Source organism: Cynocephalus volans, chromosome 8 (genome assembly GCF_027409185.1).
Source record: "Cynocephalus volans isolate mCynVol1 chromosome 8, mCynVol1.pri, whole genome shotgun sequence".
Lineage (NCBI taxonomy): Eukaryota > Metazoa > Chordata > Mammalia > Dermoptera > Cynocephalidae > Cynocephalus > Cynocephalus volans.
This window is the reverse complement of record NC_084467.1, coordinates 125,705,292-125,723,229: the sequence shown is the minus strand read 5'-3', so window position 1 is coordinate 125,723,229 and position 17,938 is coordinate 125,705,292. Positions and strand designations below refer to the sequence as shown.

At 41.2% G+C, this 17,938-nt stretch overlaps 1 protein-coding gene across 1 annotated transcript in view; it reads left to right on the top strand.

Moving 5' to 3' along the window:
• Positions 1–13,777, top strand: part of DPT (dermatopontin) — a 30,189-nt gene extending 16,412 nt beyond the window's left edge. Inside the window, exons 3-4 of the mRNA XM_063105299.1 lie at positions 8,429–8,536; positions 12,665–13,777. Of these exons, the coding sequence (XP_062961369.1) occupies positions 8,429–8,536; positions 12,665–12,731 (175 nt within the window). The 3' untranslated portion in view covers positions 12,732–13,777. The remainder of the gene's footprint in view (positions 1–8,428; positions 8,537–12,664) is intronic.
• The last annotated feature ends 4,161 nt before the right edge of the window (positions 13,778–17,938 follow it).

The following is a 17,938-nucleotide window of genomic DNA, read 5'->3' as shown; positions in this document are numbered from 1 at the left end:
GTACGAGATCGCAGTATGTGCCACAGTACACGGCAGATGACTCACTATCCCACTGGTGTGTCTAGACATTTTAGTGGCATCTTAAATTGCCTGAGTCATGACAGTATATTATATATCTTTCTAAACAGAATGAAGCTTCTAGGCATAAACTAGGCCTTATTTCCTCAGCATCTCACCACACTATTGGCATAAAGTAGACCCTCAATAAATTTGTTGAGTGAGTAACTGAATGTTTTGGGTCCCTAGGAATAGTAACAATGGTGAAACCTGACATTGATATAATCATGTTTTATAGTTGATAAAGACTTCTTTCACATGCACTATTTGTATTTGATCCTTTTAATAGCCCTGCAGAGTGAAGTGAGAAGTATTTTCGTGCATTTTCCCACAGTAAAATGCTGATAATCTTCCTATTTGGAAGCTTCTCTTACCCCACTTTAACTAGCTTGAATTACCTCCTGGACGAGCGTAGGTGGAGACAACACCTTCCCCCTGCCACTGTGAAAGACATTCTGCAGCGTGGAGCCCGACGCTGTTTTGAACTAGCTAAGTGAGCGTCTGGCGCCTCTGTGCTTGCGAGCATTTAGGGATTCAGAAATATCACTACTCAGCACTGGAAAAGACAAATCATCCAACTAGCTCCCGAATGGATGCGGGATTTATTCGTTTGGTGGGAACCAAGGTGCTGCTCTCTTTTCAGCTGGTGCAGTTTCTCGTTGGATATCATAGTATCACTGAACTGTGGCGAGAGAGTGAATTCCTGATAGATGTGGACATGCTGTTCCTGAACGGCTCTCACTGGATTGGATGAATGTGTAAATTTTACACATGTTTATGTGTACATGAGAATTCGAATTCTTCATCCAGTGATCTGCAAACCACAAACACATGTCACTGAAGCAGCCACAACTCTTCAGAGACTGTTAGTAATAATTCCCCTCTCCTAACAGCTCCAGCTGCTACACGCCACACACCAGACTGTCTCCTGTCTAGGCAGAGACTGTCCCAAGAACTGACGGTTTGGAATTCCTTTTCTAAATGGTCCTTCTCCAAATCCATCGCTGTATTAGTCAGGGTTCTCCAGAGAGATAGAATCAATAGGATAGGTTATAACTGTATGAGAGGGATTTAGTAGGGGAATAAGCTCATGCGACTGTGAAGAAAAGTCCCACGAAAGACTGTCTGTAAACTGGATGCCAGTAGCATGGCTCAGTCCAAGTCCAAAAGCCTCACAACCAGGGAAGCTGATGGTGTCCTTGGTGTAAGTCCCTGAACCCAAAAGCTGAAGAGTCTCAAGCTCTGATGTCCATGGACAGGAGAGAAGAGTGTATCCCAGCTCCAGGGGATCGAGAGAGAGAGAGAGAGAGAGAGAGAGAGAGAGAGAGAGAGAGAGAGAGAGAGAGAGAGAGAGGGAGAGAGAGAGAGAGAGAGCTTCCCCTCTTTCCTCTGCCTTTTGTTCTCTCCCGACCCCCAGGGGATTGGATGGTTCCCACCCACACACCGAGGGTGGGTCTTTCCCACACAGGCCACTCAGACTCTCATACTAATCCCTGCTGGAAACACCCTCACAGACACACCTAAAGAGATAGCTTTGCCACGTTTCTCAGTTTTCCTTCATCTAACCAAGTTGACACCTAGAATTAACCTTCACAATGATCTTTCATTTGGTTCATTGGATAATATATTTTGACCAAAAAAACCATGAATCAACTTAGATGACCTTTATATTTTCCTTCAACCCTGAGATCCCGTGACTCTCAGACTGTGTATTCTCCACTGCCTACCTCCCCGCTCCCCCGGCTCAAGTCATAAGCCAGAGAGTGGTTTTCCTTAATTCCTGGACAGGCCTAGTTAACAATAACAACATAATCAGTTAATCAGAACATTCTCCTCCTCTCTCCCACCCCAAAATACCCAGTCAAAGTTCATCTTTAACTGGTGTCTTTGTTATTCACACTTTAACACGAGAGGAGGAGTGTTTGCATTGAGAGTGGACAGGACTGACCTCACAGGCTCCCCACTGCAGTGTCTGTCCCCCCTGTCCCTGCCTGGACAGCCTCCTACAGCACAGCTTCCTCCTGGATGCCTGGTGAGAAGGGCAGCTTCTACTCTGGTTCCTCTGAGCAAGCTGGAAGCTGTTACTATAGAGATAGAGATACCCATATTTTGAGAAAATAGGATTGGATGTTACATTTGAAGGGAGCTTGCATTAGGTTTAGGTGCTTCTGTGCCCTGCTGACAACTATTGCCCTGAACTGCATGGTACACAAATCATTCACCCTGGCAGGCAACAGCCCCTCTGAACTTGAGCAAAATCACTCAGTCCTTTCCTCAGCTGGAGTGGCTGTCATAATTACTGTGCCATATTTACAATTTAGACATGTATTTGCTGCCTGCATACGAGTGATGCCTCTCTCTCTATTCCAAAACTTCAAAAGCAGAAATTTCAGAGAAGTGACTGATTGTCTAAGTATTGGCTAACCCAAGGCTACTTAGAACAAAGCAAATCTCTCAATTACAGACTAAATCTGTCACTTCATTCTATCTCATCTACTTTCCTCTATTGGATTCTAGAGGCAATCATTCATTCCTCCATTCATTTAATCATTTAGCCAGTCAATGAATATGAAAGGATATAAAATAAATACAACTTGTCTATGAGTTTCTAATATGAGTGTACTTCAAAAAGTTCTTGGAAAAATAGAATTAAAAAATAATACAAATCTTTCCATGAATTTTTTGAAGTATCCTCATAATGATGATAGCAATAATAACTTTTGCTTACCAGTACTGATCCTGGTCTCATGTATTAGTTCATTTAATCTTCACACACAAAAATTATATTATTACACAGACGAGGAAATTGAGGTACAGAAATTGTGACTTCCTTCAAAGCTCCAAACTTGATTCAAACAGTTCTATCTGCCTCCAAATCCCATGCTTTTTGCACAGTACTGAGCCATCTCTCAGTCTGGGTGAGGAAATAAGACCTATGTAGGCGACACATTCGATAACAGGTCAGTAGGCATCTAGTGGTGAAAACAGAGAAGAAAGCAGCTATTTGTGTTGGAGGGGAGATATTGGAGGTGGAGTTGTCCCCACTGATGTGCAGGCCCAGGGTGGCCATAGTGTAGTGTGGCAGACAAAAAGTCAACATGAGTCCAGCCCTGGGCTTGGACAGTGAGCTAGGAACTCAGCTCCAAGAGAACAATTTGGAAACTATTCACAGACTTTCCTCTTCTAATTTAAGCCACAGATATCCCCGGAACTGTGTTCCCCTGTATTGTGATACATATCTGAACTGTTTAAAATATAAACCCCCAAAATGCCGCAGAGGACAGACATGAATGTTTGACATTCTTTCTCATACCCCCAGGACCCCAAGGTTCAGGATGTCTATGCAGAGAAAGGCACTTGGGTGACTGCAGTGGTCCTGGTCATTCAGCCCCACATGGCCAATCCCCAGCAATTTAGGAAGAAGCCAGAGTGGTTGTTCCTTTGTGGGTGCTTCCTTTATACATAACTGCATTGGGGTTTTATTTTTCCTGTCTTTGCAAAAGTAATGCAAACAGGTTCTGATGCAGCACCTATTAAGGATGTTAAGGATTGACAAAGCAGTCTAATCTGAAATAGTCTCATTCCTTGTCGGAAAAGCCTTATGCAAGAGAATTGATCAGGAAGAGACTGGGTTTACTTAAGAAACTTCTCAATTATATGCCTGTCAGAAAGGGGCATCTCTTTAACTGAATATAGAATATAAGCCAACCTCAACCCATCAAATTCACAACTGTTGAGTTCTCCTCCAGGCCCACTTCTGAACTGGATCATAAAAGGTGTATATGATGGCATGTACCAGTGATCCTTCAAAGAGCCCACTATATTGGTCATCATTAGGAAACAAGTTGTTATACAGTATTCTATTATTTTAATCAAATGCTAAATATGCAGTGCTGACATGTCATAGCACATTAGAACAGGATACTTAAAATAAGGTGCTAATCAGGTAGTGGAGAAAATAGGAGCAAAACAGAATTAGATATTGAAAGCCCAGAAGAAGCTTCTCTAAAATGTTTGAGCATGAGCTGAGCTCTAAAGAATAGTTTGGAAAACATTCTGTTTTATTGCTAATTGTTATCATGTAAATGCTGGGTTCTTCCAGTTTTTCATGGTAGGGAGTCTGTGGTGTGTGCTTTTCTGGTTTCCTCACAAAGTGGCATAAGGTTGGGGACATGACACTTGCTGACTTGGGCCCATGATACAAAACTGCAATTGCTCACATGCACACCAGAAGGAACAAATGTCCTGCAAAAAGAGCCTCCAGGATGACGCCAAATAATCCAGTTCTAATTGCCCACAGGTCACACAGATGTAACAAACAGATCTCAGTGCTATGAGGTTTGACTTTAGGTCCAACTGCTTAGTAACCAGTAAGATATAGCAGAGGAGGGTTTTCACAAAATCTTATGCCGAGTCACTTTATGTTGAGGAATAGAATCAAAACCTTTCCTTTAACTATTAAAAACATAGTCTTCTCAGTCAGACCTCTGACAATGACTAAAATTGGCTGCCTTGTGTAACTAAATTGCATCTCCATTCCCCTTTTTAAAATGGGTGTGACAGCATGTATCTGGGCTCACCTCTGTTATATGTCCTGTTCTCATGGTAAAGCAGCCCTGACTTCCATCACCAGCAGCTCAGTCTAGGACATATTGTTCAGCAAATGTTTGTTAAGTCTAGTTGGATCTGTTGATAATTTCAGTGCGTTAGGAGTCTTACATGAGAAAATCCTGTATCAGTTTGAACTGGTTTTCTTCAGCTTATAACCAAGATATTATTTAATTTCTTTCCATCTCATTCAACCTCATCTTACATTTCTTGGTTGTACAAGTGGTTTTACAGCCTCAAGCTATCACTTAGCTTTGGAACAACTCTCTATGTTTCATCTCGCCTGCAGATAGCAGTAAAAGATTGTGAAGTACAAAATTGTACCCCAATAGTCATTCACCCAAAAGTGACAGGAGGAATGAACACACACATGCGCGTGCACACACACACACACACAGTGGTTTCTTCAAAGGGGATAAATAAGGTTCCCTACAGAAGAGCTTTAAAAATAGACTCATTTCAATAAATTGAATAAAGGCGCCATCCTGGCCTGCCTTTGCTTTCATCTTGCCAAGCTGAAGCCTTGTTTGATTGTTTTAATTGGTGTAGGAATGTGTGGCAGTGCTCAGTATGAAGCGTGCTCTGCCAAAAAGCTTCCCGAAGTGACCCAGTAGTTCACAAGGAAGCTGGAACCACATTGAATTCTTCTCCCATCATCAGGAGCCCAATACCACTGTTTATGAAACTGATCATTCTGCTTCCTTGTAGCCTCTGTCAATTTCCTGACAAGTTCCTATGCCCTGTCTCAGTGCCTAGTGCCGGAAGCTTAAAGTATTTTTTCTCTCTGAGGAGCTATTACTTGGGTTTCCATTTATTAGGACATTGTGTGTGTACGTATGTGTGTGTGTGTGTGATATCTCATCAAGAACTAAATGGAGACACATCTATCTGGTTGGAAAATACAGCACCCTGGGCCATGCTGGAACAGCAGTTCTTGCTGTGGACGGTGCTCAGGAGGTTCACTTTACCAGTGATTGGGGCCATTGTTCCCTCTGTATTGTTTCACAAAGTAGGGGTGATTTCCATCAATATCTGATTCCTTCCCTATCCTTAATCCAGGGATCTGTAAGATAGTCTAAACTTGATCTTATGATTAAAAACAAAAACAAAACAAACAACAACCAAAAATCAAAGAAAACAAAACCCGGCTGGGACCAAGATGGAAATGTACCAAAAAGCATTCAACTTGCCTTCTCCAGGATGTTCTAGAAATTCCCTTAACAGCAGTTCCCCACAAAGAGGCTTCGCAGACAAACTGTCCAGTTGGGCAGGGCGCCTATGTCTGGTCACTACCAAAAAAGAAACAATAGAGAATGCTAGTTAAAGAAAGCATTGCATAACTTTTTTTCCCCTTTGAAGCTTAAAACTTGTTTGTTTTGTTTGTTTGTTTTTAATGCAAGCTTTTCTTTTCCACTTTATTCCAAATATGGTTAACTATACAAGTAATCTGAAAGCAGATCTGTGTGGTAAGTAAAAACTAAAAATAAAAATTTAGCTTGATTATTTTCAAATACTTTTGGCAATTGGATTTTGCCTAATGCTATATATTGCCATATATAGATTCTGCCTTAGCAGAAATAGAAATGTTTGGTAATTAGCCTTTACACATCGTATCCAAAAAACACTTCAAAAGTTCTGGAAAATATTTTGTGTTCCCTGAAGTAAGGGAAACACCTCCCCATCCCCAATTTCTTATAATCTTAATTTGCATTATTCATGTTCTCAATGAACTCTTCTTTCTTTGAGTAAACTTTAATACAGCCCATGTTAGAATCCTCGTGAATAACAAATCAATGGGATCCAAGTGAGGCACTGTGAGGTCTCTTTATGAGACTTTTAACAGACTTTTTTAATTAGAAAGAGGAAGCTCTGCTTCTGGGTCCTTTAGAAGCTCAAAATATGTTTCTGAATTAGCAGAGCCTTATTTCCCTTCATGAACATATTAAGCAAAATTACATGCAACCCACTGTGGCTGGGCTTGGCAGCCTGACAGGGCATCATTATGTCTTAAGACAAGTCAGAGAACAAAAGCAAGTGAATAATGTGGAAAAAGAAATGATTATGAACCAAGAGAGTGTGGAGTTTAGGGCTCTGGCTAACTTCACGTTACCTTGATGTAACTATTGATCTCAGTGCACCTAAGCACTAAGATCCTCCTAGGGGCTCCCTCGCAGTTTATAAATCAATCTTTTCAAGATTTCATGACAATCCCTACAATCTTAAGAGAGAAATCATCAGTCTGCAGAAAGGAAGATCATTCTATCATCAATTTATAATGACCTGGTCAACCTAAATCAAGTGAAATTGCTTATACTCACTAACTAGTTGTTTCCTGAGCAGCCTTGGGGGTGCAGATAAAGACTTTGGAGGATGCATTTCATGCTGAAAGGACTAATTTGGTTCTAAAATCTCCAGTGGCAGAGCCCTGATGAGAACCAGGGGATTCTAGATTTATTTCAAGAAGGACCACAACAGACTTACTCATCAGGAGGCCCAGGATTGAATCAATCTTGGGGGAGAAAGAAGGAAAAGGAGGAGGAGAAAGAAGAAATAAAATAGCTCCTAATGATGCAATGTTTACCATGTACCAGTATTAGTATATCACATGTCTTAGTTCCTTTTCTGTTGCTATCACAGAATACTACAAACTAGGTAATTTATAAAGAAAAGAGATATATTTCTTATAGTTCTGGAGGCTGGGAAGTCTAAGGCTGAGGGGCTGCATCTGGGGAGGGCCTTCTTGCCAGAGGGGACTCTGCAGTCCTGAGGCAGCACGTGGCATCACATGGGAAGGAGGCTCACTAAGAGCCACACTGGCTTTTATAACAGACCCACTCCCATGATAACCCATTAATCCATTAGTCTGTTCATGAAGGCAGAGCCCTCATGACCCAAGCACCTCTTAAAGGCCCCACTTCTTAATACAGTTACACTGGAGATTAAGTTTTAACATGAGTTTCAAAGGGAGCAAACATTCAAACCATAGAATCACACATACTTTTATTAGTTCCAATGACAAACCCATAAGGTAGTTTTTATTCTTCTACAGATCAGGAAACAGAGATTAAGTGGCTCTCCCAAGACCGTTTATTCAGCAAATATTTACTATGTATCAGGAACTGTTTTAGGTGTCATGAAAACAATGGTGAACAAGGAAAAAACTCTGCCTTTGTAGAGCTTACATTTTAGAAAAATATTGTTTAACACTTTTTTGATTATGACACACAGTAAGAAACATATATTAACCTATCATACAATATGTACCTCATATAAACATATGCACACATAAATATTTGAAACAAAACTTTTACACACACGCACACATGAACCTATCCTTATTACATGTAATGCATTCTCTAATTTTTTATTTTATTTTATTTTTTTCTTTTTTAAAGCTGGTCATAACCAATTAAATTGATTTTGTGATCTACTAATGACTCAGAATCCGCAGTTTAAAAACATTGTCCTAGTTGAGTTGAATGGAATGGGACTAGTATTAATATTATCTAATATTTCTCCAAAGCTTGGGGAGTCCAAATCTTTTTCAGTGTACAATTTAATAGGCAGGAAAAGAAAGATAAGTAGAAAGAGAGCTGTCTGTTTTCTTGCAGCCTGAAATGGCTTGGTGGAGGCCATCTAACTCCAGCGTGGATCTCCCAAGATGTTCAAACTGCATTTCTTATTCATCGTACGTCTCTGTTTGCTCCCAGCAATAATAATGCGTTTTATCTTTTCCCTCTAACCTTTTGTTCTCCCTGCATAGGCTGACAACAGAATATCCAGGCCACTATGGTGAGGAAATGGACATGATTTCCTACAGTTATGATTACTACATGCGAGGAGCAACAACTACTTTCTCTTCAGTGGAAAGGTGAGAATAACCCCTTCCCCGGGGGCAAGAGCTTAGAGGTTCTAGGGACTAACTCCTTGAAAGGCTGCAGGAATTTTTTTTTTTTTAATTTATTTTATTTTTTATTATTTTTATTTTTTTTTATTTTTTAAATTTTATTTTGTCGATATACATTGTGGCTGATTATTGCTCCCCATCACCAAAACCTCCCTCCCTTCTCCCTCCCCCCTCCCCCCCAACAATGTCCTTTCTGTTTGCTTGTCGTATCAACTTCAAGTAATTGTGGTTGTTGTATCTGCAGGAATTTTGATCTCGGGTTTTCCTTAGCTTAGTTTCCTGCTTGGTCAAGGATTAACTGAGGGTTTGGAGGGACAACAGGAGGTGATAGGAAGGGAGCTGTCTCATAAACCCACATCATGGAGCAGCTGACCCTGGGAGTTGAGGATGGGTTCCAGCCCTCTCCAGAGCAGAGCTCTAAACTTGGTGTCCCTTGATGTTCTAAGCTCTTCCCCTCACTCAGTTGCAAAGAGCATTTTTTCATATCAAACATCAAGAGAAGAGGGCAAAAATGCTTGGAAGAGTACCCATTGTCAAATTGGACCCTCTTCAAACCCGTGGCCTTATATATGACCCCCACTTGGAAGTGTAAGAAGGGAGAGAGAAGAGAAGAGGAAGGGATTGGAGAGAAAGAACACACAAAACCTTCTGTCTTGATCTGTTCTGACTATTGTAACATAATACCTGTAATTTATAAACAGTAGAAATTTATTGCTCACAGTTCTGGAGGCTAGGAAGTTCAACATTAAGGCACCAGCAGATCCAGCATCTGGTGAGGGCTTACTGCTTCAAAGACTGTGTCTTCTCACTATGTCCTCACATGGTGGAAGGGGCAAGGCAGCTCCCTTCAACCTCTTTTGTAAGGTTAATAATCCCATTCATGAGGACAGAGCCTCTGTGACTTAATCACTTCCCAAAAGGCCCCACTTCTTAATACTATCACATTGGGTATTAGGTTTCAGCATATAAATTTGTGGGGGACACCATCATTCAGTACATAGCATCTACTAACCATATTTAGAAATGAAAGAGGAATTAATCAAACCTCAATAATGCTGAGAAAATTTTAAAAAGAGGACAAGTTAAATAACCTAAAGAAAAAAAAAAGCACTAACTTTTTCCATCCCCTTTCTGTTATAAGCAGCTACCCAACCCTATCTTAAATATATCAGAACAATAAAAAGAAAACAAGAATTCTTCTCCCTACTAATATAGAGAGATGTGGGTAAATCCAGGTGTTAAAATTTGGCTTGACCTACTTTTAGTCAGGTGATAATTGCTTTATGCAGAAATGAGTTCTTGAAAAATTACTAATAAATGTTTTGATAACTGAATAAAACTTAGATTAATTCATTAGGAAATGGGCTATGATGAATTTGAGTGTGACTTATCTTTTGTGTATATTTATGTTTTCAAATGAAATTGCTTCCCACTTAACTAAAGTTAACTTATTTAATATGGCCTAGGTTTTATTTTTTAAAAAGACACTATGTAGCACTGGAAAGGCACAGTATATGTTGCAGGTTCCATGAACAAAAGTTCTTATATTTACCCATAGGGGAACACTTCAGTTCTCACACATATGCTTTTTTTTATTTTAGATAAACTTTTAACTAGCTAGTTACAGCTAGAACAGATAATACAGTACTCAGGATGAAACTCATTATACTAGTGAGAAGAAATAGCTGAATGACATGACGTACATAAGAAATATATTTTAAAAAAAGAAAGAAAAGGAAATACCCAAGAACTCAAAGAACATGGAATCTTGGTGTCATTTAGCAGGAGTGCATACCCCAAAGTACAAAACTGAATAACGGTATAACAGGGTGTTCAATATTCCTAATGATGTCTCCAGGTCAACAAGAAAATTAGCTCTATATTTCCTGTTTAAGAGGGCAGAAAAGAATACAGTAAAGAAAGAATGCCATCCAAAATTATTACAAAATAAATATATTTTGACAATTAAAATGTCAAATTCCTGTTGCCTTGGAAATTTTCAGTTATGTGGATTGCCCAGAATCGTGAAAAACTGAGATTTTATGTCATTGCATTGGTTTAAAATGAATATCTCACTCCCCTCAGGAAAAAATAAAATAAAATAAATATACTCATTCAATATTGCTGCTGTCACTAACAATCAGTGGCTTAAAGATCCACAACTTGAGTTTCTTTAACTCTGCTAAAAGATACTGAGGCCCCCACCTTGGAGAAACATTGTCAGTGCAGGACTCACAATGTGCAGGGGTTTTCTCTCCATATGCAAATCATAGTGGTTTCCTCCTGGAATGGAGTTTTTCAACCTGAGTACTATTGACATTCAGGGCCAGATAATTTTTTGTTGCAGGGATCTGTCCTATGCACTCTACTTGTTTAGTCTACCCACTAGATGCCACTAGCACCCTACCCCCAGGTATAACAAACAAAAATATTTTCAGACACTGCCAAATATACCCCGGGGAGCAAATTTGTCCCTGGTTGAAAACTACTATCCTGGAGGGAAATCAGAAAATCCCTGGTTGATCCTTTGGTCCTCTTAAGACCAAGTCTAAATTTTGTTCAGCATCAATTAAAAGAGTGGTATGAATGCCTGGCCATAAGGTCTTGTTTATCTGCGTTTGTTGGTACACAGATAAATAAGACCTGGCTGCAGTAATTAAATTCACTTGGTAAACATGCATGCCACAGTTTGCTAATCTCCATGTAAAATAAGCTATGTCCTCTGTTGACAACTGCTGCCAGGCCTTCAAAAGCTTGTTCTGGGGGACTCTATTCCCGATTGTTCTAAATAAACAACCTGGAGCTATAGACTCAGAATTATAAAGCCTGCCTTATGCTGTTTGAACAGAGTGCACCATACCTCCCACATCTGAGGGTGGTCAGTCCCACGTGCCACTTCAGAAACTGGATGGAGGCCTTGTCGGTTGTGGTGTTTAGGATAAAACTGAATTGGAAAGAGGCCTTGTAAATTGAAAGGGGAGAAGGATAATTCTAAGGTTAAAAGATCCCACTGTGCTTTGGAAGTATTTACTTGATGAACTATGGAAAAACTCTTTATTTTTGGCCCCTATCAGGATCAAAGGGCCTGACAGCCATGCCCTCTCATGGGGTTATAAATAACCAAGTAGGGAGACAGTGTGGTATGAGAGAAAGACCAAGATTTGAGTCCAACAACCTTGGCACCTGAAATCCTTACATATTACACGTATTACCTTAAAGCAAGTCACTTGTTTCTTGGAGCTTGCTTCTTCTCTTAAACAATGAATCGTGTGAGGATTAAATGAAAAAACACTTGGAGCATCCAGTGCAATGCTGCATACATTGCATGTGCTCTGTAAATAGTAGCTAACAATTATCATTGTTATTGTTAAACCATATCAGACCACAGGAGCGTCATGCAGAGCAGGCACTCAATCATTTTTATTGAATAGATGAATGAAAAACATAGCCTTGCCTTTAGCAAAGAACATTCCTTGAAATGTATCCACACCCCGTTTTTCAAAATTGAGCAGTTCTACGTACTCTCCTCCCACCCCTAACCACTTAAACAGACAGGAAATTCAATTTTCAATTTCTGTTATGCCAGAAAGGCAGGCATTTTCTTTTTTTTTTTTTTTTTTTTTTTTTTCCATTTTGAGGAGTTTTGGAGTTGTTGCCCTCACTTCATTTCTCTGTAAGAATGTTTTCTGAAGGGGACCATGCAATGTATAGCGTGGGGCCAGCACATGATGAGTACGTACTCAGTAAATGAAAGAACTAGTGAGAAAACGGATGGCCTCTTTAAAAGAAGATTCTTTACAATGAAGTGGAGATGATGTTAAATAAATGCTTTTATTCCAATCCAGTAACTTGTAGGGTAACAGCAGTGTGAGCTGACAACTGGTGATGAACAGCCAGGAACCCAGTGAGTCCCCTCCAAGGCACAGGCTGACCTCACAGCCGTGTGGGTTCCCTGGAGACTTCATAGAGAAGTCTGAGATCAAAGTGAGGTTAGGTGTCCCATCAATTCCTACAGCTTCCAAATGTTCTCCACTGTGTTTCCCCCAGTGTCTTTTCTCACTGACATTAGTTTTCTCACTCTTCCCCCCACAGGGATCGCCAGTGGAAGTTCATAATGTGCCGCATGACTGATTACAACTGTGAATTTGCAAATGTTTAGATTTGCCACAGACTAAATCTGGGTGAAGGGAAAGCGGCCAGGAGACCCGAGGGTGTCCACACGCGTTAACATCTGTTGGAACGCCTCTAGCTGTTTCTGCTGCTCTCTTTTCTTCTCCCTCAGCGGGTGGCTGCAACGCCAGCTTCCTGGGCCTTTCTATTATCTCACGTATAATAAAATCCACAGTTAAACCCTCTTTCTCACTTTCAACATGTTCCATAGCAACCATTTTGTATGACTTGCAATGTCTTCCTTGCACACCATATTTGCAGCCGGGCTTCCGGAGCACCTGCCACAGCCTTGCTACTACAGAATTTATTACAGAATGAGCTGCAAGTTCAGCAGAGTGGAGTGCAGGAGCAGAGCTTGAAGAGGGGGCACCGAAAGTCCCTACCACTATCTGTTTGATTGACACCCAGGGTCCTCAACAAGAGCAGGCCTTCTGCCTTGAGGAACGTGCTTCCACCCTCCCTCTGCACATGAGCCATGCATGCTCGGAAGTCCAACGGCAGAGCTCTGCACCTCAGGATTGAGGAACCTGGGGGGTAAATGGGGAGGTGGGAAGGTTTGGGGGCAGAGCTGAAAGACCTAAGGTTGGAGGTATTTCCTGAATTAGAAGATGAACATGATGAAAATGAGTGCAGGGGCCAGGGGAGCCTGTGAGAATCAGTCTCAAGTAAGAACAAAACAAGAAAGAAGAGGAAGGTCAGAGAATGGAACTCAGATTGGGAACTTGGGTAGACGAGCGTAACTAGGTTGCTCTGGCAAATGGAAAAAGGAGTCGGAGTCACTGGCACCTGGAGGCATGCCCAGGACTCCTGGGAGGCTGGCATGGGGAGCTACTGACAAACTCACCTGGATTTCTCCTGATCTTCTGGATGGGAAAGTCTGCCCCGGGAATCCACTTCCCTTCTGTGTGTAGCTCAGGGGTGTCTTCTGCAGAAGTGGCACTACCTGTCCTCCTCCTGTGATGTCTCTGTCCCCAGCCCTTTGTACTCTCTTTATTATAAAAGGAATAAAAATATTAACATTTACTATGCTGCAAATATTGAGTCAGTGTTTGTTCTCTACCCCTTCTCTTTGTGATTATTCATCCATTCATTCAAAAATATGGCTTAGCATTGTGATTTGTGCCAAGTAAGGCACCAGGAATACAATGATGGCGATGACAGTGTGTCTGGGGAATCAGATAATTAAAATACAAAGCGCTAAGTGCTTTATTTAAGAACTAGACAAAGGATGAAACCACATTTTTTTGCCTTTGAGTCTCAGCCTGATTTTTTCTCACACCCTTCAATCTCCTTGCCCCAGTATGCCACATGCATTCATAACCACCGGAAGCCTCTAGTTCCTTTATCCACGTAGTTTGCCTTTTCTTTTCTGATCTGTGCTGCTCTTCCTTTGTCCTCTCTCCCTGTGTACCCAGGAGAGGAGCCAGCCAGACAAAACCCCAGGGGTCATCCACCATGTTATACACCCCACCTAGGTGGTCAAGATGGCCAATCTCAGACAGTGGTGACTGCATTTCCAACTGCCAGATCCTAGCACTGCAATGGGGAAAGCTGAGCTAAGGATGTCTTCTTTTGCCTCAACTCTGAAAGGCTGTTTCATATTATGCTTTTGCTTTATTTCCTCCATTTCATTGTCTCTGCCTCTCTGGCAATTTAAGTTTACAATAGGAAGCTTCACAGTGTTATTTTTCACAAAGGAAGCCATTAATATTTTAGCAATTGCAGTGCTGCTTCAGGATGGTAACCAGGAAATGGCCCTGGTTGAGTGTGTGAAGCACAGCTGGAAGGGAGACAAGCAACGCTGACTGGCTGACTTGGCATCTGTGATGGAAACAGAAGGCTGGTGAGAGGATGGGGTGGGAGGTGGCTGCAGGTGCAGAGGCTTACAGCTGGGAGGAGCCATCCAGGAGCCTGAAAGAGAACACAACTCAAGAAAAAAAAAACAGAACAAAACAGCAAAGCACTAAGAAGTGCCAGTGCCAAATGGAATAAATGGAGAAATGTTTACTAAGAGAAAAACTATTCTTTGCATATAGGACAAAGACAATGACAGGAAAGTCCTTGTCAACTTGGTTTGAATCTGAATAATTTATACTTTGTATTACATGTGAATCAGAAATAACTAAGTGTCAGAGTGAGCACTATACCCCAGATTTTTTTTTTTTCCTGACTGGTAAGGGGGTCATAACTCTCAGCACGGTGTCGTCCACACCACGCTCAGCCAGAGAGTGCATCAGCCATCCCTATATAGGATCTGAACCCACGGCCTCGGCGCTACCAGTGCCACACTCTCCCAAGTGAGCCAAGTGAGCCACAGGGCCGGCCCCATACCCCAGATCTTCTGACTGCAAGTTCTCTTTCTCTGTTCTCTCAGGACTCTAATCCTTCTACTACCTTTCTCCCCCATCTTAAATAAGTCACCTCTCTTTTCTAGGCCTACTGTCTAAAATGAAGACATTTATCTAGGTAATCATTGTGGTTTCTTGCAATTCTAGACTTCCATGAACTCTTATCATGTGTCCTGAATTGTGATTTGTGAGAGAATTTTCTTCCAAGGAAGAAGGCTGGAACTAGAGTTGAAGACCTTGGTTCCATCCCTGGCTCTGACAGAGAGTGACTATGTAAAATTAGACACATCCCAGGTCGCCATTTCCTCATCTGCTCAGTACAGACAGGAATCCTTTTTCCAACAACTTCACAAGATGGTGCCATATAGAATGAGATGACAAGAAAAAGAGAAAACACAATTCCTTCATCACAGGGCCAATAGTCTAATAGGGAGACAAGAGAACAGGCAATGAAGATAAGAGCAGAAATGTTTCCTGAGGAAGTTGGGTCTATGCGTAGCCCTGAAGGACACGTAGGACTTCTGCGATGTGGATAAAAGACTATGGGCTCTGGATTCAGACTGCCTGGGCACGGATCCTGGCTCTGTCACTTTCCAGCTCCATGACCTTGGCCAAGTCACCTACTTTTCCTGAGACTATTCATGTACCTGTAGAGATAATAACAGCACCTACATCATGGGGTTGTCATGAGGATTAAGTGAGATCCCATAGTGTCTTGCACATAATATGTGCCCAACAAATACAGTAAGAGAGGGGAAATAGTATAAGTATACATGAGAAATAAAGTTCCTCAGGTAAGCTGAGTTTTAGTATAGGTCAATGATAGAAAAAGTTTATAAAATAGGTGGATCTTAAGTTTGACTCTCATTTGTTCATTTATTAGTTTGTTCAATCACCAAATCAGTAAATTATGAAGTGCTTATTATATATCAAGTGCTGTCCTAGGCAAAGTTCCTGCATTGCAGAGGATAATAAACTAAAGGAGTCAGAAAGGCAAACCATTACAGTACGGTTTGATAAGTCAAAGATAGGTGGCATTTCATTGGAGAGTAGTGAGGGGTTAGGGTGAAAGAGGTGATAGTGGCATTCTAGGCAATGGAAACAATACTATGGAAGGCATAAAATAGTGCACGGGTCTTATGAGTTCAAGGAAGTTTCCCAGAAAATACTGGCCTCACCAAGGAGAACTGGGAGGCCCAACATGCAGTCGTAATGCCCTAAGGAGGGAAAGGTAGCTTGCACCAGCTGCATAAGGCATTCAACTATTTGTGTATATTAGTTGTAATTAGTTATATCTATCTGGAAATCACATTTAATCTGGGACCCCTGGAACTAGAAATCTAAGGAGGAGGAATTTATCACCCCCTTCCCCCCATGCCATGACCTGGGGAAGTCCTCCCTACATCCTGATTCTTCATCCACACATATTGGTTTTATGGTTAACTCCTTTAACCCAGACATGAACCTCAACACTTTTTTGACTTCTTTCAGAAGAATGCATTCCCACAAAAGCATTAGTGAATGCACAAACTTAAAAAAAAGAATTAAAATTCCAACATTTCCATCTTCCAAGTATTTTCTTCTTCACCATGAAATCAGGGGTTTTTCTCTCTCTATCTGGTCCCCTATCTAGCTCCAAGCAGACTTGCCTCTCTTCTCCTCCTATTAGTCAGAGAAAATGTTGCTCAGTGCAGCCCACACCCAAACAGTTGTACACATGACAGTGGCCAACAGAACAGAAGCCACGTAGTCAAAAGCACCCGCTCCCCTTATAGAGTCTCAATCAACTTTAATTAAACCACTTCTGTTCAGTTTTGTTTAATTAAACCACGTTGCTAAGGAATGGTACCTAAACCTGGTTACCATCCTGGGACCCAGAGTCAGTGACACTGGGTAAGCAGGAACCTGTTACAAAATGGTGCATGGACCTATGCAGGTGTGTATCCCTAACCCATTAACTTGTTGGATCTCCATTATTCGATTTATTTCTTTGTAAAGCACGGATTAGAAAACACACCTACCCCAAAAGTCATTGTAAGGAATAATAATAATATATTCACATATAGCTCCGATTTTCATGGGGCTTATGACTTTTCACAGAACTGAAAACTGAAAACCAGCTAAGACTCCCTACTAATTTTAAAACCTGCTTATTAGATGCCACTGTGCCTTGCTAAGCACTTGAATCTACCATTGTGTGACTTGCTTCTTCTCCTCACCTTAATGCAGGCCTTTGAGTTATCAGTGCGCATGAATGACTGTATCAGTGAAAAATGCAGAATAAAAATATTCCAAAATGCAAATTGTGACATTCTCTGGATTGTAGCATTACTGCTTATTTCTGCGTTCTTTTTTATAGTTTTCTAACTTCCCCAACTTAAAAAACAACTACCATTGACTGTATTTATAATCAAAAAAGAAAAGTAAATTTAATCTTATGGAACAAAAATAGTCACTGGCTGCCAAGCAGTTCAGCCCTCGGGCAGTGTTCCAGCTGAAAGGTGACCATATGGTTACTTCACGGGAAGAAATAGATTATAAAGCCAGATCCTTTCATCTAACTGGCCGCCTAGTGGGTTATAATTTAATATGCAGAATTACCTGCTCTTTCCACCGTCTCTCACCATCCCCAGAGACAACAGAACAGATGTTCAGCCCGTCATATGGCCAATGGCCAATGAGAAACTAACATTTAAAACAGTAGCTAGAAATCTCCTTCCCACCTCTTCCACTCACCAAAGTCCTACTCCAGGGTCAAGCACAGATTTGGTTTTCTTGGGAGACTTTCCTGTGCCTCCCAAGATGGGAGTCCTTCCCTGGCTCCCTCAGGGTCTCATTTCTCTGAGGG